This window comes from Hypanus sabinus, chromosome 6 (genome assembly GCF_030144855.1).
Source record: "Hypanus sabinus isolate sHypSab1 chromosome 6, sHypSab1.hap1, whole genome shotgun sequence".
NCBI classification, from domain to species: Eukaryota; Metazoa; Chordata; class Chondrichthyes; order Myliobatiformes; family Dasyatidae; genus Hypanus; species Hypanus sabinus.
Genome location: NC_082711.1, coordinates 141,109,202 through 141,136,349, shown reverse-complemented (window position 1 = coordinate 141,136,349; position 27,148 = coordinate 141,109,202). Strand labels below are relative to the sequence as shown.

Below are 27,148 nucleotides of genomic sequence, written 5' to 3'. Positions count from 1 at the left end.
TTTGCCTTCTATAAAATTGCTCCACAGGGAAACCTAATCTACAGTGATGAACCAACCACATAAAAACTGATCTTGCAACTCCTGCAAACTTGCAACCTTAATGTCAATTCTTTCCAGATACCTGTATTTAAATAGTGCAACACACAATTAATGAGAGGCAAGAGTAGAGAAGAGAATTTGATATTTAGGCAACTAAACCAAAGGCAGATTACTTTCAATGTCATAACTTACCATCTTAATAAAAATGACAGAAAATTTGGGTAGTCTTGAAAGCAATACTGATCTCAGATATACTGTATATTTTTACGTTAGCAAACTTGCAGACCGTCCCTGCTCAGATAAATAAAGGATTTAATTAAACTTTTAAATAAATTATGCTCTCAGTTTTCACTCGGTAGGGGCCTTGGGATGAGGGCTGATAGAAAGTTTCTCATTCTATTCACCCCTTTTCATATTCATGCACAATCTTTCTTCTCCATCTCAGAAACAATGACTCAAGTTTTGTGTGATTGCAGAAGAAACAATGGCTCCTACCAATCTTGAAGTAAGCTGCTCAGAAAGGTCTAGCAATGCCTGGCCAATGTTTCCATTTCTTTCATGTTAGTTACTATCAAAGTAATGATCTAGAAATTCTTTAGTGCCTAACAATAGTAATGTCATCAAACAAGCAGAATAGGCAGTCATACTGCGCATTTTCATTGTTAACAAACTAGAAAGTAAAAAGTGCAATTTGTAACTAACTTCTTAAAGTATGTTGCAGATCAGAAACAAAAGGTGTAGTGTGCACAAGGATAAGTTAGAAGCTGAAATAACCATTAAAAACAAAAACATATTACTTCACACAGATAAGGAATTTTGGAATATTTATCTGGTGAAATAACAGAACACATACATAAATAAATTTTATTAAGGCATGGCATGTGAGAATGTTATGCAGCTATTTTGTTTGATGGCTGTTTAAAATGAACTTGTTCTCAATTATCAATGTATCACTTGTTTTGAAATTATTTAAAGGATAATCAGTGTTTTGTGAAGTGGAATATGATCTAGTTCTGTAATGCGCATTGTACCACTTCAAAAATCATTCAGGGCACTTCCTATGACAGTTTACACATGTAGTGATTGCTCATTTTCCATGCAGGTTGCACACGTAATGATGTTGTGTTGATTGTCTCCTTCCAACACAAATTTGTCAGACTAGGCTTTCATTGTATTACTTTTTGTGCAGCTGTATGAGTTAAAAGACCACACGACATTTTGTAAAACTTCTAGTGTCTGCAACTGAGCTCTCTGTAGGCTGAGTGCTGATTCTGGTTGTTTATAATAACCACCGAAACTTGAAAAACATGACTGCCATTTCCATGCATACATAAAAACCTACCTGCCATGGAACCGTCAGTGTGCTCCGAGGGGTGAGCTATGTCTAACCACTGGGGACAACTGTCGGAAGGTATATAAAAATCCCTGAATAGTTTGTGGGAGGAAGGCTAAGTGGGCTCTCATCCTAAGACCTTATTCCCTCCAAATAGAACATGAAATTGGAAGGTCTTTGTATTAGCATATAACAAAGAAAATAAATAATATGATATGAAAAACCCTATTGTATTGGACCATTTTCACATAATAATTGAGATTTTGCTTTTGAGATGGGTCTATGGAGTCACGTGATAAGCACTCACCTTAAACAAGCAAGTGTTGGCTGCAGTGGGACTTAGAGCGGGGTCTACTTGAATTTGGCTTCAGCTATCAATGACTTTAAAGCAACTGAACATCTCTGACCTTAATTTGATTTATCTGTACTGCATTAAGATTAGAATGAGTGAAATTCATCACCTAGTTTCTAGTGAATAGCATGTTGAAATTGATTATGAAAAATAAGATTATGGGAGGTTATGGACAATGTCATGAAGTGAGGAAGAACATGTCAAATGCAATACAATATGGAAAAACTGAGGTTGTCCACTTTGCTGCAACTAGCAAAAAAGAAGTGAGAAATTGATTTGTGTTAATTTTCAAAGGGATCAGTTTGAGTTTGTATAAGTCACTGAAGGCCAACATACAGGTGCAGCAAGTGACTAAGTGACATAAGTCTTTATTATGAGAAAATTTGTTCTGACAGTCTCTCAGCAGTCCTAACAGGAGCCCATGGATTATGAGGCACCACTTGCAACTGGAGCTATCCACCAGAGCATCAACCCATTCAGAATCCAACCTTTAAAACAAACTTGGCTAAAGACCCAGGAATGAAATTGAGATCCAATCTGAAGTTTTATAAGAGACCACATGAAAAGTAAAAAATTCTTAATAGGGCTTGAAAGCTGAGATGAAGGGCTGATTTTTCCCATCTGTCATTAGTCTAGGCCTTGTGGGCAGAGTATAAAAATATGAGTTAGAGGTGAAGTGAGGAGAAATTTCTTCAGTCAGAGGATGGCAAATCTGATTTTTTTTTATTCTGGGGGTGCTGTGAAAACTCAATCATTACATTCATCTAAAACACAGATCTGAAATTGTCTGGGTTTTAAAGGAATCAAAAGATTTGGGATGGTGTTGGAAAGCAATGATGAGGCGGAGAATAAGGCATGATTTTAATGAATTGCAAGACAGGTAGTTCATAACAGAAATAGACCAGATGTGTATTTCCTTCTTATTCTATGTTCTTAAGCATGCATCTCTCTTGTCATTAGAAACTCTGCATATATCTCCCTGGATTATTAATAAAACTCAGATACCAGATATTTATTTATGATGCAGAATGGGGGAAAAAATTACCAATGCTTTTTAGTTAATTTCAGAGGCTTTTCCATATTATCTTTGCTTTCATGAATTTTAAATAACTGAATAAAGGATAGAAATCACAATAAGGAACAACCATGTAGAAGGTATTAATCCATCTTAAATAGATTATTTGTGCATTTATTCTTTATGCAGTGAACATTGGATTATTGTTTTCTTGAATGATTGAAATATGTCTTTAAATAAACAAAATCAACAAATTATGAACAAGGAAAGAAACTCAAAGTGAGTAGTAATCCTTTCTGACTGTGTTTCATCGGGGCTGTGTTATGCGTACTGCTTGTGACAGCAGACATCTGTACTAGTGATCACAGTGAGCTCTTGCCCCGCAGTCTGGAATGGCTAGTTATGCGGCTGAGGATTTTCTATTGCGACTTAGTAGCAGTAGGAGCTTAGTAAATTCCTGCTCCACACTGCTAATAATACTTACTTGGGACAGGGCAAACAACAAGTTGTATATTCTTGTGACGAACCAGATAGGACAACCACCATTAGAGCCTTCTGATTCCTATGACCAAATCTTTCAACACAACTTCTTGAAGAAGCCCTACTCTGCAGCCACCTGCTCTTTGAGATAGAATGTCTTCCCCTAATAGCTAGCCCTCAGAGCCAAGTAACCAGTGAAAAGCTGACTGTTTCTGGGTAATATTTCTCTGTTCCTGGTTCAGCAGACTAGATGAGTCTGAACTACATTAATGTATGAAAGTTTTGACTGGTTCCTATCACTAAACCCTTGGAAACAGAAATTCTTCCTTTGGTAATGTGAAGGAAAAGTGCCAACAATGGGTGATACAGGAATGGATCGCACTTAAAGGTTGAAAATCATTCACCAGTAGCTCTGCATGAAATTGGAAGTGGACTCCTCACGCTCCATGATGCAGATTCTGTATCCAATATAGCCTCAAGGAAGAACCCATACTGTAATCCATATGCAACATGTGAATCCTTTATTTGTGGGCATTACTTATTGCAAGTGGGCAAATTAATTGTTTCATTGACAGGATACTGAGATCTCAGACAGATTCAAGTCTTCCTCAGCTATACGATTACATGAGGTAAATAACTGTTCCTTTATCCTGGAAAATTTTTATTAAGAAATATATTATTTCAGTTTCTGCAGTGATTTCATTCTCCTACATATGACAAGGTAATTTGGCTGATGGTGTCTAAATCAGCTTACGGGTAACAATCTCGTTAGTCTCATTTTTCCTCTATTTATTTCCTTGTAACCTTGCAATTTATTCTTTCACACATGCAACCACTACCCCTTTGATTCTATTTTTTGTTAATCTATAGTCAGACATAATTGACAAAGAATACATCTTTGCAGTATGAGAGTAAATCCATGGGTGTACAAGAACAGAGATGGACTCCTCATGCTTCAAACCATTTCAGGCAGACATTACGGTGTCTTAATAAAAATTACATGTTACATACATGTACTTTTATCAGAATTCATCTAGGCAAGCTGCAATACAGTCTTCATTTGAACCCTCCAGAACAAGCTCATCTTTTGGAATGCTGGCATGCATACTACACATCTTGTGACCCAGATGCAGTTTTATTCATGTAGATCCACGTATTCCAGGAAGAGGCATCTGAGCTGGGATGCCACTGCCAGAGTCATTGATGAGATGTCTTCTTCCTCCTAAATGAGATGTCTCTGTTGCTGACAATGGGCAGATGATATTACAGATCTGAATTAAGATCAGCATACAGTATGATCCTAGTGAGGGGAAGGGCTGGATGAAAATGACATACTTAAACCATTATTCTCTTAAAAGTTAGAAGAAATTGTGGGAAGAAGTCAATGTTGATTGTAAAATAATTAGATATAGCATGACATTTCCAGTGCTTGAGACAACGATCACCAATATCTCCCCCCTCAGGTAAGGGACTAAGAACATGCTAGCCTGCTGCTACTTGCTGCAATTCCATGCAAGCTCCTCCTGCAAGGGAGGCAGATCACTGCAATGTGCATGCATTATCATATTATTTTGGCAATGAATTGTAAGTGTGCAACTGTTGTTGGAGGGTTGTGCAGCTGTTGACAACCTTTACTAGATATGTGAGATATTTTTTTTTCAACATTGGAACATGAATGGAGTGAGATCAGTTTGTGTATTTATCTTTCTGGCCACCTTCTCCCACTGCTATGTAATTTTGGGCCCTGAATGTACTCTGGTTGTCCACTTGCTCCACAGTGAGATGGGGTGCCTGCTTCTGGCTGAATGCTCTGGTCATTACTTAGCCAACTGTGGAAAATTTCTACTAGTGACTTAAGTGCCCATAAGTGTAAATTATGCACCCACGTTCAACATAGTTTCAACATAGTAATGAATTTAAATTTCATATTTGATAGCAGACAAAATAAAAGTTTGTCATTACAGCAAAAGCAATGTTAATACAATCTCCAAGTCTGTAGTAACCAGACAGCACTATGCCAATAAAATCATCTCAAATAAGTAGGATGAAATAATGCATTTGAAAAGCACAATGTCAACCTTATTTTTTATTTCTTCATTCTATATAATCATTCTAGTGTGTTCCTTTGATAAGCATCAATGACAGAAGTATTGCTGAAGTACAAAGCCATTGTTTTCAGAAGGGAACAGTAAATGTCAGAATTAATCAAAGAATTTTATTAACAGTAACTTGAACCGAAATGAAAATGTTGACAGATTGTCAAATAAGTCCTTTGATCGATTATATGACAAAAATAATTGAGCAATCAACTGAAAAGATAATTACTTTTTCTTTGCTGAAAAGTTTAAAAGGAACTGTTTCTGAGTGATCAAAACCATTTACACATGCACCGTTATTATAGAAATTAAGCAACAACTTCAATATTGGAACCATTTTACAAAGAACATTTTCATCTTGAATTCCACAGTAGGAAAATGTCCATACTTGTTGACATCAAAGAGCATATTACCTCAAGTGTGAAGATGGTGCTCTTCTTCCGATACTGACCCCTTAAAAAAAGGTTGCAAGTGGACTGTTCCCTGTTTCTAGTTATCGAGTGTGTTTTGCCTGACAGGCTGGAGAAAGTGCCAAGCACTTCCCCTGAATATTTCCCAATTGTACTCTTCACCCATCCATCACAGAGTACTAATGTGTGGATTTCTCCCTCACTATCTTGTTTCTCAACTGACTGTACCCATTAATGCCAGGTTCATTCCTCATATAGTGCATCAATGAGGCATTGATCTTGTGAATAGTCAGAAGCTTTTTTCCTAGGGCTGAAATGGCTGCCATAAAAGGGCACAGGTTTCAGGTGCTTGGGAATAGGTGCAGAGGAGATGTCAGGGGTAATTTTTTTATGCAGAGTGGTGAGTGCGTGGAATGGGCTGTCAGCAATGGTGGTGGACGTGGATACGATAGGGTCTTTTAAGAGACTTTTGAATAGGTACTTGGAGCTTAGAAAAATAGAGGGCTATGGGTAACCCTTGTAATTTCTATGGTAAGGACATGTTCAGTATAACTTTGTGGGCCGAAGGTCCTGTATTGTGCTGTAGGTTTTCTATGTTTCTATCTAGCTAACTTGCCATTTTTCCCTATTTTAGTGCCAGCTAAGCAGGATTAGCCTCAGTAACACTGTATATTAGAGTCCTAGAGCAATACAGCACAGATTCAGGTCCTTCAGCCCACTGTCCATGCCAACCATAGTGCCTACCCAATTAGTCCTAATTTCCTGTGCTCAGCCCATATAACTTTAAGCTCTGCATCTCTATGTACCTATCCGAGTGCTTCTTAAATTATACAGTTGTACCTGCTTAAACCACTTACTCTGGTAGTTTTATTCCATATATGCACTGCTCTCTGTGTGGAAAAATATTGCCCCTCAGATCTCTTTTAGATTATTCCCCTCTTAGCATAAACCTATGTCTCCTAGTTTTGGACTCCCCAACTCCCAGGGATGAGACTGTTATCAAGCTTATCTATATGTCTCATAATTTTAAACATTTCCTTAAGGTTGCCCTTCATTCTATGTTCCAGGGAATTCAAAGAAGACCTGGCTTGGTTGTCTTCTCCCTATAACTCAAGCTCTCTTAGTCCTGAAAATATCCTTGTAATTCCTTTATTTTTGTGCATTCTTTACTATCAAATAGCATTTATAACCGGGTGATCAAAAGTGTACACAGTATTCCAATGACTTGTATTGGTGAGGCTGTGTTTGGACCGTAATGTCCTAACTCCTATACCTAGTACCCTGACTGGTGAAGTCCAGCATGCTGAGTGCCTTTTCACTGCCCTGTTTACTTGCAACACTGTCTTCAATAAACTATGCACTTGAATTCCAGGTCCTTCTGTTCCATTACACTCCCTAGTGCCCTACTGTTAATAACACTTGTCCATTGTTTGAAGCAGCGAGTCAGAAAACAACATCTTGCAGGGTGGGGACCATTTGAAAACTGCAAGTTTCGGCAGGAGTTAGTCTTATTTGAGCCAATAAAAAGAAAGATGTTGTAAGCCAAGCAGCCAATGGTGAAACAGGGCAGTGTTAGAGTGGTCCAGCTTTGTTTCAACAGGCTTAGACGACCACATGTGAAGGTTCTAAGTACATTTCTGGTGTTTTTTCTGTTATGTACAGAGCTTGTGTGCTGGGAATAGCTCCAGAGTTAGTGATAAGTTACTTCAGTGAGATTTAGGAACTTTGAGAGACCTCCAGTCTCCCTGGTAACTACATCTGCACAAAGTGCACCAAGCTACGGCTTAATGACCTTCTGGAGAATGAGGAGGTGATAGGTAGGAACTACAGGGAGATGCTCAACCATAGTTTGCAGGAGGCAGGTACCTGTGTGTCAAGAGAGGGTAAGGGACAACAGTGCAGAGTACCTCTGTGCCCATTTTCCCTCAGTAGTAAGTATACCCCTTTGGCACTGACTCTGGCTCTGTAGCTCAGAGGGAAGCGGGGGGGGGAAGAAAAGGAGTGCAGTAGTGATTGGGGATTCCAAAGTTAGGAAAAGAGACGGGAGATTCTGTGTACATGTTAAAGACATCTGGGTGGTATTTTGTCTCCCAAGTGCCAGGGTCAGGAATGTCTCAGAATGGGACCATGGCATCCTAAAGGAGGAGGGTGAACTGCCAGAATTTGTGATACATGTCGTGGAATGTACAAGAGCCTCAGGACTTGCACTGCCAGGTTCAATTACAGTTACAACTCCTCAACTATCAGGCTCTTGAATATAAGGGGATAACTACTCGATCATCATAGAACCATACAACTAATAATTTCTCTTCAAGGACTCTTTCTCTTATAATCTCATGTTCTTGTTATTCATTGCCATTAAGTTATATTTGCATGTGCAGAGTTTATTTCATTCTGCACTCTGGTAGATCTTTCATTGATCTTGTTACAGTTACTATTCTATAGATTTGCTGTGTGTGCCCATGAATTAAAGGGTTGTACATGGTAACATGTATATTATTTGATAATAGATTTACTTTGATCTTTTGAACCTTGAATGTACTTATACCAACAACATACAGTAGGTAGGGAATTGGAGACCCTGAAGGAAAGTTGTGTACAGGCCTCCAAGTAGTTGCCAGGATATAAGATACAACTTAAAATGGAGAATAGAAAAGGCATGCAAAAAAGGGCAGTGTTACAATAGTCTGTTGCAAGGGGGCGATGGTAGCGGACCCAAATGCAAGACACAGATACTGAAGTACTAGGAACTGGACTATATTTATTAAGAATTACCGGGGGGGCCAAGGAACGAGGACAAAATGGCATCATGGACGTAAACATCAATACAAACTGGAAAACCAGGACTAGAACTTGGTCCTGGAACTTAGACTGGACTGGGAACTTGGGTCATGACTTGGAACTCGGGTCTTGGCAGGGATTTGGTATCTGGGTCTTGACTGAGATCTCAGACTTGGTTTGGCTTGACTGGGCTCAGCTCAGCTCTGGGGCTCAGAGCCAGGACTCCTTCTTAGGGATCGGAGCCAGGACTCTTTCTAGGAGTGAGTTTTTGTTGCTGAGCTTCTTGGAGTGAGTTTCTGATGCCGAGCTCTTGGAGTGAGTTTCTGACAGGTTCCTGATGGGGTTCTGAGGGGTCACTGACGAGGTTTCTGACAAGGTTACAGACGAAGTTACTGACTGGGATGGTCCAGCAAGGAATTACTGGTCCCCAGAGCTATTTCAGTTCCCAGCCCAAAAAGAGAATCAGGTTTCTCAATTAAGGCACACAACGGAACAAGGGAAAACGGAATAACCAGAGTACGGAATCCATGGACCGGTCCGTGAACCAGAATACAGATTTCACGGACCGAACCGTGACATACTCATGAGGGATTTCAATATGCAGGTAGATTGGGGTAATCAGGTTGATGCTAGATCCCATGAGAGGGAATTTGTAGAATCCCTATGAGATGGCTTTTTCATGCAGCTTGTTCCGAACCAAACTTTATCAGGGAACGTAAGGTAAAGGAACCCTTAGGAAACAATAATATGATAGAATTCACCCTGCAGTTTGAAAGGGAGAAGGTAGAATCAGATGTATCAGTATAATGGTGAAGGGAATTACAGAGGTGTGAGAGAGAATCTGGCCAAAGTTGATTGGAAAGTAACACTGGCAGGGATAACTGCAGAACAACAATGTCTGAAATTTCTGGGGATAGTTCAGAAGGCACAAGATAGATGCATCACAAAGATGAAGAAGTATTTTAAATGATGAGCCAACTTCTCCAGGAACTTAGAATTTTGGTTGGGCATAAACAAACAGCAGCATTGAGGAGAGTACCCTGCAACCCCAAAGAACAAACCAAGCTATTGGACAAGTCCAATGTGGTCTACAGAATTCAATGCTAGGATTTCAGCAACTATTACGTTGGCCAAACTGGGAGAAAACTATCTTCAAGGATCCGTGAATATCAACTTGCTGTGAAGAGGCATGACCAACTCTCCATAGTATTTAATGGTGAAGATCGAGAGGGCTACAGATTCAACTAGGCATCAGTGAAAGTAATGGCGCAAGCAAACATGCAGCGTGCAAGTGAATTCCTGAAAGTATGGTTTTCCAAAACAATCTGTGAACAGAAATGCAATCTTGATCCTATATATAAGCCAATGCTGGCAAAATTCCAGACCACAATGCACAAGAGTTTGCCATGCAACCCATCAGCGATAAGAACCCTTCCCTACATAGCATTTGAGTTTCCAGAATGACAACCAATCAGCTAATTGATAAGTATATAAATGTCAACCATTCAGAGGACACAGTGCACCAATTATTTCTCCTTGTATGGTGATGAAACGTTTACAAATGGATTGGAGAACAACTCAACCCAAGTATTCTAAAAGGAAGATGAGGCAACAGTGGCTGACAAGGGAAATCAAAGGCAGCATGAAAAATCGGGCCACTGAAAAATAACACTGGAGAAACAACGAAATGGCAAAGGAACTTAAGAAGTATTTTGCATCATACTTCACTATGGGAGACACTAACGCTATGCCAGAAATTCAAGTGTGGGCCAGAGTGAATGTTGTTGCTATTACTAAGGAGAAGGTGCTTGGAAAGATAAAAGGTCTGAAGGAAGATAAATCACCTGGATCAACCAGGGTTCTGAAAGAGCTGAAGAGATTGTGGAGGCCTTAGTAATGATCTGAAATGGTTTTGGAGGACTGGAGAAGTGCAAATATCACTCCACTCTTCAAGAAGGGAAGGATGCAGAAAAAAGGAAGTTATAGGCCAAGAAGACCACAGTCTATGCAGATTGGTGATAACATATCCTCCTCGTTGATGATCAACACTGGTGCACCTCAGGGGTGTGTGCTTAGCCCACTGCTCTACTCTCTGTATACACACATAGCTCAAATACCATCTACAAATTTGCTGAACATACAACCATTGTTGGTAGAATCTCAGGTGGTGACGAGAGGGCGTACAGAGTGAGATATGCCAACTAGTGGAATGGTGCTGCAGCAACAACCTGGCACTCAACATCAGTAAGACAAAAGAGCTGACTTGGACTTAAGGAAGGGTAAGATGAAGGAGCACATACCAATCCTCATAGAGGGATCAGGAGTGGAAAGTGTGAGCAGCTTCAAGTTCCTAGGTGTCAAAATCTCTGAGGATCTAACCTGGCCCTAACATATCGATGTAGTCATAAAGAAGGCAAGACAGTGGCTATACTTTATTAGGAGTTTGAAGAGATTTGGCATGTCAACAAATACATTCAAAAACTTCTCTAGTTGTACCATGGAGAGCATTCTGACAGGCTGCATCACTGTCTAGTGTGGAGGGGCTACTGCACAGGACCAAAAGAAGCTGCAGAAGGTTGTAAATCTAGTCAGCTCCATCTTGGGTACTAGTCTACAAAGTACCCAGGACATCTTTAGGGAGTGGTGTCTCAGAAAGGTAGCAGCCATTATTAAGGATCTCCAGCACCCTGGGCATGTCCTTTTCTCACTGTTACCATCAGGTAGGAGATACAGGAGCCTGAAGGCACACACTCAGTGATTCAGGAACAGCTTCTTCCCCTCTGCCATCCAATTTCTAAATGGACATTGAAGCTTTGGACACTACGTCACTTTTTTTAATATACAGTATTTATGTTTTTTGCACATTTTTAAAAATCTATTCAATATTTGTAATTGATTTATGTGTTTATTTATTATTATTTTTTCTCCCTCTGTGCTAGATTATGTATTGCATTGAACTGCTGCTGCTAAGTTAACAAATTTCATGTCACATGCCGGTGATAATAAACCTGATTCTGATTCTGATCTCAGTGGTTGGAAGATGTTGAAGTCCATTATTAAGAATGAGGTTTCAGGGTACTTGGAGGTCCATTATAAAGTAAGCCAAAGTCAGCATGGTTTCCTAAAGGGAAAATCTTTCTTGACAAATCTGTTGGAATTCTTTGAGGAAGTAACAGGCAAGATAGACAAGGGAAAGTCAATGGATGGTATTTACTTGGATTTTTTGAAGGCTTTTTGACAAGGTTTCACAAATGAGGCTGCTTAACAATTTAAGATCCCATGGTATTACAGAAAAAATACTTGCATGGATAGGAGATTGTCTCACTGGCTGGAGGCAATGAGCGGGAATAAAGTGTGCCTTTTCTGGTTGGCTGTCAGTGACCAGTGGTGTACTCTAGGGGTCAGTACTGATGCTGCTTCTTTTCACATTATATGTTAATAACTTGGATGACGGAATTGATGTCTTTGTGGCCAAGTTGGCGAACAATACAAAGATAAGTAGAGGGGCAAGTAGTGTTGAGGAAACAGGGAATTTGCAGAAAGAGTTAGACAGAGAGAAAATAGGCAAAGAGGTGGAAGACGGAATGGTTACGAACCCCGTAACTGGGTCACTTACCAGTAAAGATAGAGAGGCCCGTTGAAGTCTGATGGTACTATTTTTAAAAGTCTTTATTTATAAAGGGGCACAAAAATAAGATTAATACAGACATTCAGATAAAATACGTCGTCAATACTCAATCTAAAAACACGGTTATAATAATAATCATCAATTAAGCAATAGCTCTATCGTTTGTCTAGGGGATATTGTATTGTCCGATGGAAAGATAAAAGTCACTGTCCTTTCAAGCTGCAACTCTTTGGGTTTAAGAGAGAGACGGTTTGAAACTTGCCCGGGTCTTTATGAGGCCAATCCGTTGAGTCGGGGGGAATTGGTTCCCCGTTGTTAGTTCCAAGTCGTTTTCCGTGGTACCAGCCACCAGCCCCCAGGCAAGGGAACCGAACGCACGTGGCTTCCTTCAAATGGCTTCCCGCTATTATGGGATCGCTAGCATTTCTTCTGGTGCATCTGAAGGGGTTGTTCCCCCAGACCCTCTTTTATACTTCCTCACGGGGTCTCAGATGTCAAGCAGGTTGGGATGATGCAATCCATCTCTCAACCAGCCCACTTTGCCCGAGGGCTTGCACGTAGCATAGTCCCCAATCCACAAATGTTGTCTCCAGGAGACAATGGCCAGGTCTCTCTCTCTCATTTACTGGGTCCTCTGACCCATCCCAAGAATGCTCTGACGATTCTCACAAAGGAGGGGGCTACCCCCGCACCCTTCGGCCCCTCAGAGCTGTGGTACATTCATAACAGAATATAGTATAGGGAAGTACATGGTCATGTACACTGGTAGAAGGAATAAAGGCAAAAAGAGTCAAAAATAAGAGGTGTAAAGGGCTTATGAGTCCTTGTGCAGGATCCCCTAAAGTTCATTTGCAGGTTGAGTCATTGGTAAGGGACACCAATGCAATGTTAGCATTCATTTCGAGGGGACTAGAATATAAGAAAAGGATGTAATGCTGAGGCTTAATAAGGCATTAGTCAGACTACGCTTAGAGTTTTCTGGACAGTTCTGGGCCCCTTATCTAAGAAAAGCTATGTTGGCATTGTGTCCATAGGAAGTCCATGAGAACGATTCTGGGAATGGAAGGTTTAATGTATATGGAGCATTTGAAAGCTCTGGGCCTATACTCAATGGAGTTCAGAAGAATGGGGCTGGCGGGGTGATCTCATTGAAACTTATCAAATATTCAAATATCTGGATAGAGTGGATGTAGGGAGAATATTTCCTATAGTGGGCGAATCTAGGACCAGAGCGCACTTCCATTTAGAACAGAGATTAGGAGGAATTTCTTCAGCTAGAGGGTAGTGAATCTATGGAATTCATTGCCACAGGTGGCTATGGAAAGCCAAGTCTTAGAGTCTGTAGTCTAGTGTAGTTTTTGTGTTGGTTTATGTAGTTCAGTGTACTTTGTAGTTTTTGTATTGTTCATGTAGCAGTATGGTCCTGAAAAACGTTGTCTCGTTTTTACTGTGTACTGTACCAGCAGTTATGGTCGAAACAACAATAAAAATCAACTTGACTTGACTTGACGTGATATTTAAAGCAGAGGTTGGTAGTTTCTTGATTAGTCAGGACATCAAAGGTTACAGAGAGAAGGCAGGAGAATGGGGTTGAGAGGGATAATAAATCAGCCATGATGGAATGGCAGAGCAGATTTAATAGGCTGAATGGCCTAATTCTGCTCCAATGTTTTATGGTTCTATGGTCCTACATTGGTTTGACTTTCCAAAATATATTATTTGCACTTTCCTGTATTGAAATATATTTGCCATTCCATAGCTCAACCTAACTGACCAAGATCAGGATGTCCTTTTTCCTCTATGTCTTTCTCACTTCCTTCTACTTCTTCCCCTACTCCTTTCCCTCTTGCTGGACAGAGTGATAGTAGGTCTCTGCTGAAGGGATTTTCAGTGATATTGTTTTTGCTGTGTACATGGAAAGAGGTGAGCAAACTGCAAAAATTTGTAGATAATACTCATTTCACATAGAAGCAAGATTATGAGAGATAATAAGATAATTGCATTTCTGAAATGTTCATCATCTCTTACTTGGATCATGGAGCATAGGGCTCAGCTGTCGCAATGCTCCTTTCATAGATAATCCAAGGAACTTATACTATCTAATGTGCCAGCTCACCATTATAGGTAACCTATTCCTGAAAAAGCATAGAAGAGGCCCTTTCCCTATGTACACTGAAGTTTAGTTTGCTAATCTTGATCCAAATACATTGCCCATCTGAATTCTCTGAGCATGAAACTATGTATGTTGGCCTCTTTGGTTTGCACAGTTGTTTGATTTTTTTTATATATGTTGGGAGCCGATGATACTTTATTGCTCTATAAATCCTAGGTACATGTTCCATGTTCCATAGGTACATGATCTGATTTCATTAAGTTGTGGCCCTTGAAGGTATCTTAAATCTCTGGTGTGTCAATCTTCCTGCCTTGTATATATTTCAGTATCTCCAAATCTTGCTGTGTTAAGTTGAGCTCACATACCTTTCCCCTCTCTTCATTCTATTCATCATTCCAAAGCCTTAACACTTGCAGCAGACATATGACTTTGTGAGGAGAGCCCTTTAAAGGAGTGCAGTCCAGACATTAACTGCTTATGTATCAGCAGCTTTCCCAGATTCATTGACAAAGTATGACTGATGCAAGTTACAGAAGAAAGGATATTTGGGGAGATGAGACAAATGAGAATATTTAGAGTTGGATGACAAATCAGCATGATCATACTTCATGGTACAAAATGTTTTATTTTCCTGGTTCTGCAATCTCTGTGCTGTGCTGTGATATATTTCACTGTAAGTGAGTTCCCTCAGTCTTTCATTTACCCTGTAATAAGATTCACTGTCACTCTCACATCTCTCTTCCTCTCCAGCAATAGGAAGCAGACATATTCAAAATGTTTTCCAAGTTCTATGGTAAGACCCTGTTAGAAAAGATATATACTGTAGTAACTGCAGTTAATTCTTTTTACACCTAGAAAATGTACAATCTCCACTTGGTAATTCCTGGGTCTCAACAATTTTAATGATCTTGCTTGAACCCAACATATTGCTGCAATTACAAAGAAGACATAGCAGCAGCTATATTTCACTAGGAGTTTGAGGAAAATTGGTATGTCATCAAAGACTCTTGCAATTTTCTACAGACATATCGTGGAAAGCATTCTAACTGGTTGCTTCACCATCTGGTATGGAGGGGCCACTGAAATAACATCTGAGATATTTAGAATGACAGCTAAGTTGCAAAGAAATTTTAAAAAACATTTCTAAAATTAAGCGAATCAGTTACTGCCTTTTCAAGTGTTGCACATGCCCATGTTATTAAATATAAAATAGTATCAAGAATTAAAACTGAAATTTAATAAAAAACAAAAAAGCTCTGAAATCAAAGGTAAGTAATTACCCCATTTAAACCCAAATATTGCACTTAAAGAATATCCATAGTGCCTATGGCTATGGGTAGTGGAGGGGGAGAGCATTGTTCAGTTGCACAACATCCCTGGAGAAAAAGCTATTTTCCATTCTGGATGTCCATGGAGAGATGTTTCTGTATTTTCTGCTGAATGGTAGTACTTTGATGGGGTAGGATGAGTTCATTATGATGTTACAACTTCTCTGCAGACAGCATGAGATGTGAAGAAGGGCAACTCTTTCTTCAAAGGACCTCTCAGAGTAGCTAATCTAGTTTTACTTACTATTTTGGTTTATATGCCAACTATTCTTGGATTATATGTTATCAAAAGTTTCCATTTCAAAGATTAGGAACAGTTTTGTAGTTTTTTTTTGCTGAAGAAATACCTTTTGCCTTAAGCTGTATTGAAAGATTATAGTTTAAATATGTATACACACATGATTTTCTTCTGAATTTTATAGGTTGTTTCTCCATTAACTGAGGCTGTACTGGGGGAAGTGCCATTGACTGTTGCCGATGATAAAGTCACCATCACTGACCTCCAAGCAGAACTTGTATCTGGTCTATCGTTAAGTCTGGAGTCTAATCCTGGAACTAGCCACATCTTCATTGCCAAGACAACAGCTCGTCAGCACCTACAAACACTCAAACAGGTACCAGGAACTTGCTTGCTCCAAAGGAATAGCCACTTGTTATTTTCAAATTTATTTTAGAGGGTGCTTAGGATTCTGTTATCATATGATCATAACAAAAACTATTACTCAGATTTAATTGCAGTTAAAATAATAAGTATATACAGCAACATAAATAATTAGTAACTATAAAAAGTAGGTTAATATGTCAAATAATAGCTTTCATTGTTGTGAAAAGAACAACCCTAGGCATTTTCTAATAACTATATTATCATACAATTATACTAATCCTAAAATTCTTTCTCCATTTCTCTATAGCTTCACAATGCTGGGTAGATTCGGAACAATATTATAGAAAGGTTAAAAAGAACATTGAGGTGGTGCTGTATCATTTCACCAGAATAATATTACCAGTTTATAACACTTGAATTCTGTGGATTAAACTAATGAAGCATTTAAATGTTTAGCGTTGAGCATAACACTATTCAAAACTAGGCGGTTCAGGAGAAAAGTTAGAAAATATTGCTTCAGGCCAAGAGGTAAAATGTGTGGTCTACCACAACATTAAATCAAGGCTTGTACTAGTGTTATACTTCCATGGGCACAGATTATCCCAAGTGCTTTACAGCCATTAAGGTAGTATTGAAATGTGGCCACAGTTGTAATGTCAGAAGCCCATTTCTAGATGTACAGGATATGATTGTCTTTTCTGTTGACAAAGAATTCTGGTTTACAAAGGGACCTTGCGATCATGTCTTTGGAAACACCTCAACACAATCAGAATATCATCAGATTAAGAGACGGAAATTATTTCCTCCATTTTCAATAGGGAGCATCAGAAACATTGCAACAGTGTGCCACTAAGTGCAAGATTTGCTATTCATATCATTGATGTCTTGGAATAATTCTGTGGATAAAAAGGTTTTGGTCAAAAGTAGCCTTCATCTCTCTAGTCTAAATGGGTCATTCACAGATGTGTGACTAAGCCTCTTCTTGCAGAAGATGACAAACCTCTGTCACTACTGCCTTTAAAAGGCCATAAGATTTAGGAGAAGAATTAAGCCATTTGACCTATTGAGTCTGCTGCACCATTTCATCATGGTTGATCCATTTCCTTTTCAGCCCAGTCTCACACCTTCTCCCATATCCCTTCATTTCCTAACTAATCAAGAATCTCTCAATCGCTGCTTTAAACATACTCAGTGACTCGGCCTCCACGGCTGTCTGTGGCAACAAATTTCCTTTAACCATTCTCTGGCTAAAGAAATTCCTCCTCATCTCCTTTCTAAATGGACGTTCTTCTATTCTGAAGCTGTGTTCTCTGGTCTTAGATTCCTTCACCATAGGAAATATCCTCTCCACATTCACTTATTAAGGCTTTCAAGATTGAATAGGTTTCAATGAAATTTCCCCCCTCCCCATCTTTCTGAACTTAAATGACTAAAAACTCAGAACCATCAAACACTTCTTATCTGATAAGCCTTTCAATCCTGGAATCATTTTCATGAACCTCTTTTGAACCCTCTCCAATGTCAGCACATCCTTTGTTAGATAAGGAGCCAAAACTGTTCATAGTACTCCAAGTACTTCATCCTCAGCCCTATTACTCCAGTTCCCATCCCCCTGCCAAATTAGTTTAAACCCTCTCAACCAGCTCCAGCAAACCTGCCTATAAGGATATTGTCCCCCTTCGGATTCACGTGCAACAGTCCCTTTTGTACAGGTCGTACCTCAGTTAGCCTGACCTTCAGTGGTTGGGAAGATATTAGAGTCAATTGTTAAGGATGAGGTGATGGGAGTTCTCGGTGACACAGGACAAGAGAGTACAAAGTCAGCATGGTTTCCTTCAGGGAAAATCTTTCCTGATGAGCCTGTTGGAATTCTTTGAAGAGATTACAAGTAGGATGGATAAAGGGGATGCAGTAGATGTTGTATATTAGGATTTTCAGAAGGCCTCAGACAAGGTGCCACACATGAGACTGCTTACCAAGTTAAGAGCTAATGGTATTACAGGAAAGTTACTAACGAGGCAGCGAGTGGGAATAAAAGGATCCTTTTCTGGTTGGTTGCCAGTGACTAGTGGTGTTCCGCAGGGGTCGAAGTTGGGACCACTTCTTTTTGTGCTGCATATAAATGATTCAGATGATGGAATACATGGCTTTGTTGCCAGGTTTGCAGATGATACGAAGACTGGTGGAGGGGCAGGAAGTGTTGAAGAAACAGGTAGGATGCAGAAGGATGTAGACAGATTAGGAGATTCAGTAAGAAAGTGGCAAATGAAATACAGTGTTGGAAAATGCATGATCATGAACTTTGGTAGTAGAAATAAATGTGCAGGATATTTTCTAAAGGGGGAGAAAATCTAGGAATCTGAGATGCAGAGGGACTTGGGAGTCCTTGTGCAGAACACCCTGAAGGTTAACTTGCAGGTTGAGTCGATGGTGAGGAAGGCAAATGGCCTAGAATACAAGAGCAAGGATGTGATGCTGAGGCTTTATAAGGCACTGGTAAGGCCTCAGCTTGAGTATTGTGAACAGTTTTTGGCCCCTCATCTTAGAAAAGATGCACTGGCATTGGAGAGGGTCCAGAGGAGGTTCACAAGGATGATTCTGGGATTGAAAGGCTTATCATACAAGGAACCTTTGTTGGCTCTGGGTCTGTACTCGCTGGAATTCAGAAGGATGAAGGGGGAATCTCATTGAAACCTTTCGAATGTTGAAAGGCCCAGACAGAGTAGGTGTAGAAAGGATGTTTCCCATGGTGGGTGAGCCTAGGACAAGAGGACACAGCATCAGGATAGAGGGTTGCCCTTTCAAAACAGAGATGTGGAGAAATTCCTTTAGCCAAAGGGTGGTGAACTTGTGGAATTTGTTGCCACATGCAGCTGTGGAGGCCAGATCGTTGGGTGTATTTAAGGCAGAGATTGATACGTTCTTGATTGGACATGGCATCAAAGGTCACGGGGAGAAGGCTGGGAACTGGGGTTGAGGAGGAAATAGAGAAAAAGGATCAGCCATGATTGAATGGCGAAGCAGACTCAATGGTTCAGATGGCCTAGTTCTGCTCCTATGTCTTATGATCTTAAATCTACTAAAACTAGTGCAGTCCTCTTCACCTTTCTTCTCTAGTGAGCCATAGCACCAGACTCAGTGCTGTCAGAGACCCTGTCACTGCAGCTCACCCTCCCTACAGCCCCCCCCACCCCAGTAGGTCAACCTCCTAAACAGTATCCAAAGTGGTATACTTATTATTACGGGGAACAGCCACACGGGTACTCAGCACTGGCTTCCTATTTCCCTTTCCCTTCCTTCTGACAGTCACCCATTAACCTGCCTTCTGCAGCCTAGGGTGACTACCTCCTTGGAGTTCCTATCTATCACTTTCTCAGTCAAAGTTTATCGAGCTGCAGCTTGGTGCACCTGGTGCAGATGTGGTTATCCGGAAGGCTAGAAATCTCCAAAAATTCCCACATCTCACACAGAACAAGACATAGCTGTTAGAGCCATTCTCACTGCACTGTCTTCTAACAGAATAAAGAAGATAAAGAAACTTACCAGAGACTTACCTTGTCCAAGCATGTTCTCCCCCCCCCAGCCTGATTAGCCAAAGTCACTCCAACACTGGCCCACTCTCAAAATGGATGCTCCACTTGCCTCTGCCTTATTTTTATTTGTCCTTTCTAATGAATCCTGTTCCCTGATGGTGCACAGTCCAACTCTGAAGACTGCTGCGAAGCACTGCTTGATTTAATCTTCCGCCATGTATCTAAGTGAAATTGCCACTATTTCTTGTGCTTCCACTCACTGGTAGTGCATGGTCCAACTGCAAAACATATGACCTCCAATGCAAATGCTTTTCAAACATGAGGAGGCATGTCTTGTGGGTAAGCATATAAGCTAAGGGAAAAAAATTCAAAGGAAATGTGCAGAGCATGTATTTTACAGAGAAAGAATGGTGGGTGCCTGGAATGTACTGCCAGGGGACGTAAATATGACAGAAGTGTTTGAGTCTCTCAGACAGACACATGAATACACAGAGAACAAATAGATGTGGAGCATGTGCAGACAGAAGGGATTAGTGTAATTAGACATCATTATCTTAATTAATTTGGGACAATATCATGGGTGAAAGGGCCTGTCACTTTATTGTGGTGTTTTATGTTAAATGCCTGTTTGTCTCAATAATATTTATCATTCTACTAAAGAGTGCAATATGATAATTGCAAAAGTGTCAGGCTACATTCATTTCTGCCAGAGATTATTGCATCTACTGGTTTCAGTAATTCTCCCCAATCAAAATTAGTCCCCTGATGCCAAAGGTACCTTCCACCCAGAGGTCTCTCAGATTTTGATCACATGGTATACTGAAAAAGGCTAGTACTCATCTAACTCAATTAATCTTTTGCCAGGATTAATTTCATAAATGGCAGCCAATAAGGTATGGCCTAATTACCTTCCTAATTCCCAGCTGATTAATGGCCATGCTGAAGCATAATAGGTTTATGTTGATCCTTTCATATGTAGACATTGAAGATATGAAGACATTGGGATCTTTGTCATTGTTGTCAGAATTGAAATTACATGCTTATACCCAAGAGGCATTCATTGAGATAATAAATCCCAGGGAAAGAAGGTAAATTAAAGCCAATCCATACACTATGGAATACAAAGGTCTAATCCCTCTAAGCAAGACATGCCAATTGTGAGGAGCTCCGCATATAGGAGAAGTGCCTTGGTTTCACTCTGATAAAATGCATAGGAGAACTAAGGGTTTTTGGGAAAAGGCAGATAGGTGGAGCTGAGTCCACAGCCAGATCAGGCATGATCTTAGTTGAATGGCAGAGCAGGCTCGATGGGCCAGATAGCTGCCTCCTGCTCATAGTTCTTATAAAGCTCTAGGTAGCTCTCAGTTGTGCAGCAATGATGGTGTATGTCTGTGTTTCATGATTAACTCTTCATGATGCTTAGATTTTGCAGTCTTGTCACACGCTTGTTTCCCCAACCTGGGAAGTATAGGGATTAATTATCAACTGTTCAACTTACTATGAGAGTTTTACTCCATGATTCTGACCACAATTTCCATACTGCCAAAGGCCAGTATTAAGCATGCAACTGAGAGCAACAATAAGCAAACAAAAAAGAGCTTACCCTATGACACTTTTCAAAGCATTGCTGAGGACTTCAATCAGGTTTTCTTGAAGAAATTGCTGCCCATTTATCATCAGCATATCACCTACATCAGGATGGGTCCCAACACGCTCAACAACTGCTCTGCTACCATAAGAAATGCCTACGATCCCTGGATTGCATTTCTGGAAATTTGACCATCTGGCTGTTCTCTTCCTACCTGTATACCTTGCTAAGAAGCAAGGCTTCAGAAGTAAGGACAACGAAGAAGTGGCTATAGAAGGCAAAGAAGCGGCTAAAGGATTGCTTCTAATTAGTGGACTCAGCTATGATCAAGGACTCATCAGAGGATCTGAACAAATATGCCACAGTTGTCGCAGACTTTATAAGTATAAAGAGAGTCGTGGACAAATGTGTCCCCCAATATCATTTAGACTCCTCCCGAACTAGAAGCCTTGGATGAATCAAGAAATCTGCAGTCTGCTAAGTGTCAGATCAGAGGTGTTCAGATCTTACACTAAGAAATCCAGGTACAACCTCCAGAAAGCCACATCACATGGGAAGTGGCAATTCCAAACCAAATGGAATGACAGAAGGATGCTCGATAGCTGTGATGGGGCTTGAATGCTGTCACCTCCCAGAAAATAAAACCAAGCAGCATGTGATTTTGCTCACAGATGAGCTCAATGCCATTTATGCTTACTTTGACCAACAAAACATTTCACCTACAGCCTCTGATGACCCTGTGACTTCAGTCTCTGAGGCCAATGTGAGAGCATCCTTCAGGATGGTGAACTTACGTAAGTCTTCTGGCTGGAGTGTTTACTGATATCTTTAAACTCTTGGTACCCACATTTATACCGGTGCCCAAGGAGAACATGGTGTCCTACCTCAATGACTTGTCTAATAGCACATACATCCATTGTGATGAAGTGCTTTGAGAGGTTGGTAATGAAACATCAAATCCTGCCTGATGAGCAACTTGGATTGTTGCAGATCTTTGGACCTAGTGTGAGAACAGGTCAACAGCAGATGCCAATTCATTGGCTCGTCATTCAACTCTGGAACTTTTGGACTGTGAAGATGCATACATCAGGATGCTCTTCATTGATTACAGCTCTGCATTCAGTACTATCATCCCCTCAAAACCAATCAATAAACTTCAAGACCTTGGCCACAGTACTTCTGTGTGCAACCTTATCCTCAAATTCCTCACTTATAGACCCAGTGAGTTCAGATTGACAACAACATCTCCTCCATAACTGCCATCAGCACAGATGCACCACAAGGCTGTGTACTTAGCCCCCAAGCTCTACTCGATTTATACTTATGACTGTTAGGTTAAACACAGCTCCAATGCCGTGTTTAAGTCCGCTGACATTGCCGTTATCATTAGCTGAATCAAAGGTGGTGCTGAATCAGCATATCGGAGGGAGACTGAAAATCTGGCTGAGTGGTGCCAGAACAAGAACCTCTCACTCAATGTCAGCAAGACTAAGGAGCTGATTATTGACTCCATGGTGGTCCATGAGCCAGTCCTCATCAAAGGTGGACAGGGTCAGCAGGTTTAACTTAAGAGAATTTGTCCTAGGTCCAGTTGATAAGTGCTATTACAAAGAAAGTATGGCAGCACCTCTACTTTCTTTGAAGTTTGCAAAGATTCAGAATGTTATCTAAACTTGACAAACTTCAGTAGATGAGCGGTGAAGAGTATGCTGTTTGGTTGCATTACAACCTGAATGGAAACACCAATGCCCTTGAACAGAAAAGTCTACAAAAAGTAGTGTGTATAGCTAAGTCCTCCAAGGGTGGAGCCCTCCCCAACACTGAGCACATCTACAGGGAGCAGTGTTACAGGAAAGCAGCATCCATCATCAAGTACATCTGCTATCCAGCCCATGCTCTCTTCTGCCATCAAGAAGGAGGTACAGGAGCTTCAGGACCCACACTACCAAGCTCAAGAGCAGTTATTACCCCTCAGCCATTAGGCTCTTGAACCAGTTGGAATGACTTAATCCAACTTCAGTCACACCAACACTGAACTGTTCCTTCAACCTATGGACTCAACTTTCATCACAGGTCCTCGATATTTATCGCTTAGTTATTTTTTTTTCTCTTTACATAGCTTGTTGTCTTTTCCACGTGGGTTGTTTGTTATGTGCAGTTTTTCATCTATTATATGGTGACATATACTTTGATAATAAATTTACTTTGAACTTTGACCTTTGAAAAGCTGCTTCGATATTTATACATTGTGCAGCATGCCCCTCTGAATTAAATTCTGTCCTGCAGAGGTAGTATCTGAGATGAAGCCTAATGGAAGAAAATGCAGCAATGCAGCCTGTCCATAGGTGGCCATTTCTCAGCCAGAGGATCTTCTTTATTAAGACTCATACTCCTCATTTTGCTCTGCTCTGGAAGTTGAACCTCTAGGAGTGGGAGTGATCCCTCTAGTGAGCCTACACTGAAAGGAATGAAAAAATAATAGGGGTGGTGTGTGTGTGTGTGTGTGTGTGTGTGTGCGTGCGTGTGGAGGGGGGGTCCTTTTGTACATAGTGAGGTTTTAGTCAAGGAAGCCAATCTTGTATAATAAGCACAAAATACTTACGTATCATTGATCAACTTATCTTGCCTGTCTGCATTGGTGGTAGTTCCATGAAACATTGGCTTGTAGGGCAAAGGAAGGAAGAAGGGAGAGAGGATACGTTACTATTGGTTGTCAGTGAGTGTGTGGAATAGAAAATATATCCTGAGTGCTTATAGTGCAGGAATTGAAGTCAGTGCAAGTCTGTTGAATGTTACCAGATCCATGGAGCTAGTAAGGCCATGATGCTTTCTGAGCAGTTTCCTTACATCCTTTACCAGTGTTGCTCCTGCCAGACATACCGGAGCACTCCTATCTTCTCAGTGCACAAGACCTCTATTCTTATAATGATTTCTTTCACTAGTATGTCTTGGTCAGTTTTTGGGGATGAAACGTCTCTCTTAAGCTCCCCAACTTCATAAATAACACCACATCCAGGTGGGTGTTATCATGAGGTCTAAAATTTGTGAAATTTTATTTGGATTTATTTCTCAAATATGGTAGTTGCCTCATAAGGCAGCAATTTTAACACAAAATTGCCTGTGCTGTTGCATTATGAGCATTGAAAAATTGGCAAATTTTTAAATTAATAGTAACCTTGTTATAAATATTTTTAATGCTTTAACTTCTGATCAAATGAATTTCTAGGCCATTATTTTGTTGTATTTAAATGAACATTGGACTTGAAATGCAGTTGTGTGAGCACATTTTTAGAATTTGTAATTTTAACCATGCAGGTCAATAATTGAAAATTTGACTCCTGGGCTTCTGTGTGAATGAGATCATTACATGTGAAAACTGCTGAGCACACAGCAGGGACATCAGTCATAATGCAACAAATCACTGACACAATGGAGTGTGCATATATGAAGAAAAAGACTGCACAGGCATTGAACTGGAGAAAGACACCAACCTGAGAAGTTGTCATTAACGGTAGAAAGAGGACTTGCATTAGTTAGGGCGGGGGTCGGCAACCTGCGGCTCCCGAGCCATTTGTGGCTCTTTCACCTCTGTGCTGCGGCTCCCTGTGGCTTTGGGAAATAATTGGTCAGTATTTAATTAAAATGTATTTTATGTTAGTTTGTTAGCTTTTGAAATGTAATTATGGTGATCTTGTACAACCTAAGTGTAGCGACACATTTCCTGCCACATCATAAAACGGCTCACAATTAGCCAGCATTCCGGCTAAGGGAGATAGCCTACGGGGGTTTGTGAGTACGCGTCTTTTGCAGCATCTGCGTCCATGGGGGCTGGGTTGAGGGAAGCTGAAAAGCAAGGCTGTTTAGTTCGAATAAAGCTATCTTTGACTGCAGTTTACTGACACCGCTACAACGTGTTTTTATCGCTGGCTGTCCAGACGGAAGGTGCTGAAACGCTTTGTCGCGTGTCTGGAAGAAGTGAAAACTTTCCTGGGCAGCAAAGGGCTCACCTTTCCTGAGCTGGAACAGCCAGAGTGGCTGGAAAAGCTACACTTCATGGTAGACATGACAGCGCACCTGAACACGCTGAACACAGCTCTTCAGGGGAAAGGACGTACAGCCCTGCACATGTTGGAGGATGTTTTGGCATTCGAGCGCAAGTTGACAGTGCTTGCCAGAGATTTACAGAAAGGCACTTTGTCTCACTTCCCCAATTTGAGAGAGTTCAAACAAGGTCACGACATGATAATTTCGGAGTATTTACATTCTGCAATCATCGCAATGCAAACATCGTTTGGGAAACGCTTCTGTGAGTTCAGAGAGGAAAAAAACACATTATCCTTCCCGGTCACTCCCTTAAGCATCAATCCTTCCCTACTGAATACGACTGCATTGGCAGGTGTGAGTCAACCTGATCTTGAGATGGAACTGGCCGACATAGCCGACAAAGACATATGGGTGTCCAAGTTTAGACGCTTGACAGCAGACCTTGAAGATGTTGCCCGTCAGAAGGCCGTTCTTGCTCAGAAACACAAATGGAGTGATATTGAAAACCTCACAGATGACAGCTTGCGATCCTGTGTAAAGATGAAGGTGACATCATACAGCCCTGATGTGCAGACGCTGTGCGCTGAGGTCCAGGAGCAGAAATCCCATTAACCAAGTATGATAAATATTTTAATTGCCTATTATTTTACTTATATTCATATTTTTTCATTGTTCAGTGAAATAGTCCTTTCATTTTTCAGGATGACAGCTGGCTGACGTTATTTTTGGTTTGCTGCTGGCGGAAAATTTAAGTTCGGCGTTTTTCATAAATACAAGAAGGACTCAAATAGACATTGAATATTTTACTTAAAAGTAACTTTCAACCCAACGTCTTTTTTTCGGAGTTCAAAATGTTTTTGTTGCATGCAGAAATGTAATTTCGTTTTCTCTGCAGGAGTTCATCAATTTCATAAATGCAACACATTATAGTTTGTTTATACATAGCATAAAGGCAAAAAAAACGTTGTATGCAGTGTTATTTCATTTTAAATGTCAAACGGGTTTTGCGGCTCCCAGTGTTTTCTTTTCTGTGGGAAACGGGTCCAAGTGGCTCTTTCAGTGGTAAAGGTTGCTGACCCCTGAGTTAGGGGAACAGTCAGTTTCTAACTCTTAATGGGAAATCTGCCTTGGAAGACAACCATAGACTCCTTCCTGATGCAATAAGGAACCAGATCATCTACATTTTGAAGATAAGTCTTCCTAGTTTCTTTGACAGGGAGTGGTGTCCAAAGTCCTCAAAATCCTTGCATTAAGTTTATTAGTTAAATGCTAGGGGATCATTCTGCTTATGTTCACAGTTCCTAGCTGTGAACAATATCATGCTCTGAACAATATACCCATACACTGTTGATAATTAGTACTGGGCACCTTTGGTGTGTCAGTTGGTACCCATTCTTGTGCAAAGCAATTTCTTCCTTGTAGTCTATCTGACTGTTCCTCCAATTTAGGATTCCTTGTACTTTCCATTGAGTGATTCATTACCAAAAGTAGAAGCACACATAGCTATCAAGATTTATGTGCTGCTAGTATTTTTTCTTACCATTGTGAAATGAGTAGTACACTGGTAATATTTCCCTAAGGCATAGAGTTTGTTGTTTTTAAACTCCGAAGCATAAGACAAACATAAATAATATAGAAATTTCAAATAAACCTCTGACTCCTGCTGCCATTCAGTCCAAGACCAGCAGGAGAGAAAGAGACTGAACTATAGGGATACTAACCAAGAGTTTGAATGTTAAAGCATTGGAGGGTTAGGGGAAATAAACATGGCAAAGGTAAAAGACAGTGACGGGATAGAGTGTCA

General features: G+C 40.4%; 1 protein-coding gene across 1 annotated transcript in view; it reads left to right on the top strand.

The window, feature by feature from the left end:
- The window catches only part of tmem132e (transmembrane protein 132E), a 553,547-nt gene that overhangs the window by 496,475 nt on the left and 29,924 nt on the right, over nt 1-27,148 (top strand). Inside the window, exon 8 of the mRNA XM_059973087.1 lies at nt 15,998-16,189. Within this exon, the coding sequence (XP_059829070.1) occupies nt 15,998-16,189 (192 nt within the window). The remainder of the gene's footprint in view (nt 1-15,997; nt 16,190-27,148) is intronic.